General features: G+C 45.7%; 1 protein-coding gene across 1 annotated transcript; it reads left to right on the top strand.

Annotated features, from left to right (window-relative positions):
* Positions 1-624: 624 nt before the first annotated feature.
* On the top strand, positions 625-1,607 carry G0s2 (G0/G1 switch 2). The gene is made up of 2 exons (XM_005348909.3): positions 625-755; positions 931-1,607. The coding sequence occupies exon 2, from the start codon at positions 962-964 to the stop codon at positions 1,277-1,279; it is 318 nt and encodes a 105-aa protein (XP_005348966.1). The 5' UTR covers positions 625-755; positions 931-961; the 3' UTR covers positions 1,280-1,607.
* Positions 1,608-9,116: the final 7,509 nt, after the last annotated feature.

The raw sequence follows: 9,116 nt of genomic DNA, 5'->3' as shown, positions 1-9,116 counted from the left end.
CACACACACACACACACACACACACACACACACCTGTGCATTAGAAGGAATCCACAATGAACAACTTTCTATTAGGTGATTAGTAATGTCCCCACATTTAGTAAAAGCTCACCGAGCCATGAGAGCAGCCTTGTTGTTTTTATTGTTGTTTAGTTTGCTTGCTTGCTTTTGCCGGCTCCCCTTCCCACCTATACCTGATAGGAGAGAGACCTTTCTGTTTGAAAATGAAAACTTTCAACTATGTAGAACCTCAGATTTTCTCATTAGGGTCTTTTTCGGGTTCCTCTGGGACTACAGGAGTTGGTCACCTACAGACAGGAAAAAAGAAAGTGTGTCCTGTCAGGGAAACATGACATCCATCACCTCTTGGTATGAGTCCTCTTCCTTGGCTACACGGTGAAGTAGTGCCTTGGGCTCTCAGCCTCTGCAGCACCCGCGGTCTAGGATCTTAGGGTACACATGGCAGGGGCGTGCACAGCTCGTGGCCACCTCCTCCCCGGGTCCCCCGCTGTGCTCCAGTTCTCCTTCCTCCTCCCCTTTCTTTTCCTGGCGGTTGCAGACTGGGGCCCAGGTCAACGAGCCAGGAGGCGGATCCCAGGCTAAAGATAAAAGGGCTCAGGACTCTGAGCGCTGCAGCTGCGGAGTGTCTCTCCCAAAGAGCGGCGGCCGCGGGAAGGAGGACGCTAAGGACAACCTGACGCACCTACTCCTGACCACCGCCACCAAGTGCTGTCTCGGCTCGCACTGCCGACTAGGTGAGCCTGTTAGCAGGAACCAAGTGAGGGCGAGAGACCGCAGGTTCCCTCCCCAGCTGCCATCTCCCCTGCTACCGCTGACTCACCCCACCCCCTCTCCGGCATCAGGGTCCCCTGCTTTGTTGCTGTCTCCACCTCGAAGGCTCAAGCCCCCTCTTCTCTGCTACTTCTGCAGGCCCCGCCACCCACAGCCCAGAGGAGCCCAGATGATGGAAAGTGTGCAGGAGCTGATCCCTTTGGCCAAGGAGGTGATGGCGCAGAAGCCCCGCGGGAAGCTGGTGAAGCTGTACGTGCTGGGCAGCGTGCTGGCTCTCTTCGGTGTGGTTCTCGGCCTGGTGGAGACCGTGTGCAGCCCTTTCACAGCGGCCAGTCGTCTTCGCGACCAGGAGGCAGCAGTGACAGAGCTGAGGGAAGCTTGCGAGCAACAGTCCCTCCACAAGCAGGCCCTGCTGGAAAGAAGCAAGGCACAGGAGGCGGAGACCCTGAGTAGCAGGGTCCTGTCCCTCAGGCAGCATGCCTCCTAAGGAGGTGACTGGCAGAGGAGGGAGCGAGACAAAGACAAAGAAACACAGAGAGACCATGACTCTGGTGGGAAAGAGCAGAGTATCGCGCTGTTCCCAGAAGCCACCGAATCCAGAACTGACCCAGCACAGATCACCCAAGGGGTCTGGATTGACTTTTGCTGCTATGTAGCATGTACTGTGATTTGTCCAAGGTTGTGGGAGCGATCGAGGAGCTATCATTTTGCATTAGGGAAGGAGATGCGCTTTTTATACTATTATTTTTATTGTTGTTATTATTATTATTACGATGACTACCGTTTTTCATTTTGAAATAAAAACATTTTATACTCCATCTCTGTCTTTAATCCCTCTCACCCAGCGCTGTGAATAGCTCTGCTTCATACATGCTGCCCGGTACAGCTCTATTCACAGAAGAGTGAAACTATCAAAAGTCCTACAGGTGTTAGCATTTTTGGATCACTATTTGAGAGGGGAGGAGAGGAGAGGAGAGGAGAGAGCAGGGGGAGAGGAAATAAGACTGGAGGAGGAGAGGGAAGGAAGTTGGGAGAAAAGAGAGAATAAGAGAGAAGAAAGGAGAAAGAGTGAGCAGAGGGGAAGAGAAGGGAGAGGGAGGATGGGGGCGGAGAAATCACCTATCTGGTGGGAGCAGAGGTTCTCTGCCCAGCTGAACCGGTAGTCTCTGACCACCGTGAGAAGTTACAACTTAGAAACAGAAAAGACCTTTGTGACAGAACCGAGTCCTCTCCCTGAAGTCAGAGCTGATAGTGTGCCAACAGCTAACTTAGTAACACTGTGGGACTCCCCAGAGGTAACCCCTCCCCACCCATGCAGGGCCAAGAGGACAGCCTGATAGCCCTCCCTCGGGATCTTCAATGTCACCTACTCTGACCAGATGTGGGCATGTCACCCTGACTCTCTGCTCTCCCAAGCTCCCTTTACATGCAGACACTCCATTCCATTTAGGTCCACAAACCCAAACTCCCCAGCGCTTTTGTCTCTGACAATCGACATTTCTCCCTAAAATCTGTCCTTGTCATCCCCAGGGGGAGGAGCCGTGGGAATGTGGTGTGATTAACAAATGAAAGAGACGTGTCGGAAGTTTCAGTGACACCAGTGTTCTTCCTGTTTCCAAATCCAGACACTTGACCCTGTGCTAAGGCAGAGTCCAGCCTTAATGAGCTCAGAGCTCCCAGGAGCTCAGCCAATCTGGCCCTTCGGTCGCTCTTCCAGTGACTGCAGAACGCTTGCTCCTCTGACCGTTCAACACCTTGTCCAGCTCCTCTCCCACATTACCTCACAGGCTGGTCCCCCATCAGAACCTCACACCTCGCTGTTCCTCCATCAGCAGTGTAGACACTAAATACCTGTGGGGTTCTAGCATCTCTGTGACCTGTTTCTATCTACCTCTTGTCTGCCTTTGCAGGCTGCCCAGCATGGACGCTGGTTCCCTCGGGTTCCTTTTCTATCCTTTGATACTAGGATAGAAACATATTCTCTATGTCTCTGAGGAAGATATACCTCTGAGAATTTCAAATTTTTCTGCCCATAAGTAAATTATGTGTCAAACTGTGTGCTCTGTTTCTTTGGTGTGAAGGCTGTGTTAGGTGTCTATTCAGGGATTCTGTCTATGTATAAAACACAAGCGGGGCAAGCATACAGATAACACTAACTTATTCAGGTTACAATGTAGCATCTCTTACAGATTCTCCCTCACACTGCCCAGCCTGTTAGCCTGAGCTGCTGGAATCTTTTCGCCTCTCAGAATCTTGCAGTTATGAAGTCCAAGTCTCATGTCAGCCTGCGCTAGCAGACTTTCCTCTCAACTGCATCATGGGTACATCATGACCCTCACGGTCTACTTTCCTGAGGGGAGAGACCATGTCTTCCTCAAACAGAACAAGTCCCTTACTCCACATGGAGACAAAAGCTATTCTTGGTCTTATTTGGCAGTGTAAGCATCAACCTAGGAAAGATGACAAAGGAAATCTTTGTTGGTTCTGTTGATGACAGGACTGACATAGCAGAGTCAAGATTAATCTTAAGCAACAATAATAACAAATTTTGCAGGACTGGAGTCAGTCACTGAAGAAAACGGAAGCTACATGGAAAAAAGTTGTTGTCTATTTTATCACACTGTGTAAAGGTATGTCACTGCTTTACTTTGTCTGCCTGCGACACTCAATTGGTTTAATAAAGAGTTAAATGACCAATAGGTAGGCAGAAGAGGTTAGGCAGGATTTCCAGGAAGAGATAGGAACTCTGGTTTGGAATCCGGCATAGGGGATTTCACCAGCAAGACACCAAGGGAGTGGGAAGTAGAAAATTGAGGAGAGGTAGAAAGCCACACGGCAGAATGTAAATGAATAGAAACAGGTTAATTCAGTTTATAAGAGCCGGGTGGAAAGAAGCCTAGGCTAAAGGCCTAGCTTTCATAATTACTAAGAAGTCTCTGTATATTATTTGGCTGACTGGTGGTCCACAAAAAGTCCGACAAGAAAGACATGCTCCATTTGGCATCCAACGTGGAGGCCCAGCCCATATATTCGAACATAGGGTCTAGGAAAGCTGAGAAAAGTCCTGGACACAGAACCCACTGCGCATGGTGTCCAGAGGCATGGCTCCTCTAAGAGGCCATGGTTTGCAGCCAAACACTTAGATGGTGAATACTAGATAGAATGGGATTCTATAGAAATGCCCATGGCAGCATAAACCCAGTAACTTCCCAGAGCTGGGGCTGTAAATGTGGCTCCCAGCCAGGGCCCGAGGGAATGAGGCTCGGCTCTCACCCACCCAAGGGGGCAGGCAGAGCCAGCCGCCAGTGCCAGGTGTTAAGTGGAGCCATGTGGCAGGTAGCCTAGTAGTTTAAGGTTTGGCTCATGTGGTCAGAGAAATACTGCAAACATGCAAAAGAAAAAAAATCCAGGCCTGGGCTGAGAAAACTTCTAAATAGGTACAGTACGCTTGGATATAAGCTTAGGTGCTCAAGAGTATGAGTATAGACAGTCATAAAAAAGTAAATAGTCTAAAAATAGTAAAGTCTTTAAAGAAAGAGTAAAGTAATATAAGAAGAATAAGGCACAGAAAGATGGGAAATACATAGGGCCTCTGGATCCTGTATAGTACTCTGCTAACTTTGAATTTTTAAGAATCTATTGAACAAAAAATGACAGCTAAGAAATATCGGATTGTGGAAAAGGCTACTAAATGGAAGCAGCCTATACATTTTAAGAATATCTTAATTTTAGAATGGAAATCAGGAAATGTGTTGCATTAGGGGAGAGGTTTTGCCTTTGTTTCCATGGGAAACAAAAAGCTATAGATTCCTTCAAAATTAACAAAGACCAGATTGATTTGCAAGAGACCTCCTGAAAATCTTGGCTGCAGACATAAAGGGAGAAATCAAGAAAAATGCTAGAAGACAGGTGATGTATAAGCTGATCCCTCTGTAACGGGAACAGTTATGAGATGGGTGAGACATGATGCGTCTTGTGGGCTCGAGTCCTTATGACTTCTTATGGCATGCTGTTCTTTCATGTGGCATGGAGATTTATATTACAGTCTCATTATGCAGTCCACGCAGACTTATAAAGTTGACAGATGCCTTTTACCTGCTCGAACATAGACCAGAAAATCATCTTTAGCTGACGAAACACTATTCATTCCATACTTGTTAATGCAGGTATGTTATCTTTACAAGTTTGTGCATTTTCAGGGGAAAAAAAGGAACAAACACCAATAAAGATAACTCAGGTAATTCAGCCTCTCAGAATGCCTCTGCTGCAGTTTCCTCAAAAATCAGAACAACTGACCGGGCGATGGTGGCGCACGCCTTTAATCCCAGCACTTGGGAGGCAGAGACAGGCAGATCTCTGTGAGTTCGAGACCAGCCTGGTCTACAGAGCTAGTTCCAGGACAGGCTCCAAAGCCACAGAGAAACCCTGTCTCGAAAAACCAAAAAAAAAAAAAAAATCAGAACAACTTCAAAACTACTGCCTGAGACGGTCCAGCCTCATAGGCTACTAGAGCCTCGACTTCAGATAAGCCCTGAACTTCCCCATTATGCAGAGACTGGACAAATGATACAGCCAATTTTCCCAGGACTTGACCATTATTCCAATTTTCCCCAGGGCCCCCAAGGATGTCATCACCCCCACACAACAGGAAGAAGCACTGTAGAGTACACAATGCTCATGTTCCTAAGAGGTGGGGTGGGTAGTTATAGATGTTTGTCTTTTGAGGTGGTTACTTGTAAATTGTTATTGGTCATGGTCGGGGAGGAAAGGATGTTAGACTTGGGGATCTCTTTCTGAGAAAAACAAAGGGCAGCATAGAAATGATAGGACAAAGGGGTAAATTACTAAACCTACTTTTAAACTAAAAGGCAACTACTAGTCTCAAGTATTTTATATAGATATGGATTTTTGTATATTGATACAAATTTAAGGTTATTTTGTTATAACAAGCTGTACATATGTTTCTACTCTTGTTTAAGGTATTGCACCTATGCAGTTCATTTAACAATGTAATGTGAACTTCTAAAGCTATTATTATAAACTACTTAGGATAATTAAGAAATGTAGGTTAGTAGTTAGTCATCTGTAATAATCAAATTTGTACTCATATTATGTATATTCTCAAGGTTAAACAGACATATTTTAGATATATAGATGACCTTTAAAGCCTTCAGAGAGCTACATAATATGGCATCTAAGATGTTTTAATAACACAAGGTTTTTCATGACAGTGAGACATGTCTGCTCCTGGCAGCACCAATCTACTTCAAAGATGATGGGCATTGAAGAACCTCTATATGGAGTTTGCTTTCATTGTGGCAAGGTTAACCAGTGGGCATAAACTGTCATAGCCTCGACTGTTGACACTATGTTGTCCAAATTGGACACGCAGGACACAAAACAAGGGAACTGTTGAACTTTGCCAAGACAAGATAGGACAGTTCTTCAAGATTCCTGCTCCCCAGAAAAGTCTGTAAGATATTCTAGGTCTGTAGGCAAAAGAGATGTCGCAACATTACAGAGACAGTTTAGGTGACGGTCCAAGCAGTCAGCTGTCTCTGTCACTTCTATAGTTTTGGAAGTTGCTTGCTCTGCACTTCCTGTTTACTCAGGTAATATTATATCCTTCTAGCCAGGCGGTGGTGGCACGCGCCTTTAATCCCAGCACTTGGGAGGCAGAGGCAGGCGGATCTCTGTGAGTTCGAGACCAGCCTGGTCTACAAGAGCTAGTTCCAGGACAGGCTCCAAAACCACAGAGAAACCCTGTCTCGAAAAACCAAAAAAAAAAAAAAATTATATCCTTCTTGGGTCTCTGATGGGATTAGATAGTTATACCATTTTCTTTGTTGCCAAATTTTAACAAGAAACTTACAAAAGAGATGTAAGTGTGTAAGGTTGAATGTCATAAAAGCTGAAGTTATTTATCTAAGAAAATGTTTAAGGTCTAAAAAGATATGGTAATATAAGTAATATAATAGAAAGTGGTTTAGGAATGGGTGGAGATAAGGACACGAAAGTCACCAAACTGATCCAAACTGCTCTTCAAGGACACAGTCTACCCTGACTGATGGCCAATTTCAGGGTGAGCTAGTTACTGGTCATGCTGAGCTATGGGAAGCTGCTGCCTCCACAGGCAGAAGGTTATGTTCCTCTGTATTCCAGGAGCCCCACCGGTGTGTGGAAAGGTGTGTTCTTCTGTATTCCAGAGTACTGAATCAGGGCGCTTTCCTACATTTTGTTCAGAAATGGAAGCCAAGACACACTCACAGTCACAAGCTCAGTCTATGCCTCTCCAGCAAGACTCAGTTTCCTCAGGGTCAAGGCCTTGCCTCCTATGGAGAGCTGCAAGCATCCTGATTCTTGCCCTCACCTGGGTAAAGTAAGAATTTTGGAGTCAGAGCCACACAGTGGTACCGTATGCCTTTAATCCCAGCACTCAGGAGGCAGAGGCAGGCGGATCTCTGTGAGTTTGAGGTCAGCCTGGTCTACAAGAGCTAGTTCCAGGACAGAGCTACAGAGAAACTTTGTCTTAGAAAAAAAAAAAAAAGAATTTTGAGTCAGAATACCAATGGTCAGTCTGTAGGCTGTGAGTCCTTGCAGTCACATGTCAGATGTAATATATATCAGATACTTGCATTACAATTCATAACAGTATCAAAGTTACAGTTATGATGTAGCAGTGAAATAATTTTGTGGTTGGGGATTACCACAAATTGTATGAAAATGTTGTAGAATTGGGAAGCTTGAGAATCACTACTATAGAACTGTTGATTTGTTTTTAAAAATCAATAAGTTATTTTATGTTTAAGAAAAGTTGAATGGGGACATGGTTTGGTTTTTCGAGACAGGGTTTCTCTGTAGCTTTGGAGCCTGTCCTGGAACTAGCTCTTGTACACCAGGCTGGCCTCAAACTCACAGAGATCCACTTGCCTCTGCCTCCCAAGTGCTGGGATTAAAGGTGTGTGCCACCACTGCACACTGTGTTTCATCATGGTGATTTAGAAGTGGAGGCAGGTGGATCAAGAGTTCAAGGCCAGTATCTGTTATTGGGTTTGAGGCCAGCCTGAGCTACATGGGATTCCATCTTGAAGAAGGAAGAATGAGTGAGAGAAGAAAAAAGAACCCCCAAAAGAGTGGAAGTTCAGAATAATTAGGAGACTAAAACCTCAGAGTCAATAATTACTCCCTGTTGTTTTGGAGACAGTGTCTTGTTGTTGCCCTGGCTTGTAACCTTCCAGCCTGTGCACTGGGGCTATGGCTGTGGAACTCTACGCCTGGCTAATTGTTTGTTTAGTTGGCTTGAGAGCAGGTCAGTGCTCTTCTGACTTGAGGAAGTCTCCTATCACTGAAGCCCACGCTCCTTCCATGTTTGTCTTTCATGTGGCTTTACCTAACCTTCCAGGCAAGTCACCGCTGTCTTCAGAGATGTGTTGCTCTGTTCCGTGTGCAGCAGAGCAGCAATCCCCTGCACGAAAGGAAGAACAGCAGTGGTTTGGACGTGGTTTGACCCTTCAAATACACGTCAGAAATCTGGCCAGCCTTGCACTGATGATGTTCGGTTGGGATGCACATAACTGAAGGAGTGGGCGGTTTCACAATGAAGATGCCCCCGTGTGTCTCTCACTCTGGCACAAGCCCATTGTTACCTTGCCTTGAGAGAGGAAACCCACCAGAAACAAAGAATAGGAACCAAAAAAAAAAACACTAAATAAAAATAAAAACAGTCCTTACGAAATTTTCCAGAATTATATGGAGTAGGCCCAACAACTGAAGTAAAGGAGGTCTTGTTTGTTCCCCGTCCCAACCCATTTTCTTTTAACTCACTCAAATACGAATAAGGGAATTTAATTTAAAAACTTGAAATGTGGACCTGATGAAGAGTATCCAGTCTGTGGTTGGAAGTTTTCAGAGTGCTGTAGAAAATAAGGTAAAACTTGTAAGAGCCCAGAGTTGTCTGGAGAAAACACCGGAAATGAAAGAAGGACACAGTTCCTGTCTTCTCCGAACTGGGCATTGCAAGAAGGGTCACTGAAAGAAGCCAATGCCCATGCAGGCTAAGAAAGAGGCTGTGAGCCTTCCCCACAGGAAACACCATCGCTCAATGACCAAGCCTCTCACTGAGGTCAAGACCTCTCGCCTCTGCGTCCAGTGTGTGCCACCATGCTGAGTCACTCCCAAGCCAGTGTGTGTCCGTGCTAAATCACCTGAAGAAAAAAGAGCTGGCCATCACATGACTTAGTGCTGGGACCAAGCAGGTGCTCTTCAAATATCTGTTGGCTATGTGAATCAATAAGTAGTAAGAAGTGGATAATTGTGTGTGTGTG

The sequence above is a fragment of the Microtus ochrogaster genome, chromosome 6, assembly GCF_000317375.1.
Source record: "Microtus ochrogaster isolate Prairie Vole_2 chromosome 6, MicOch1.0, whole genome shotgun sequence".
NCBI classification, from domain to species: domain Eukaryota; kingdom Metazoa; phylum Chordata; class Mammalia; order Rodentia; family Cricetidae; genus Microtus; species Microtus ochrogaster.
Note: the sequence above shows the minus strand (reverse complement) of the source record. Positions and strands in the feature narration are given on the sequence as shown.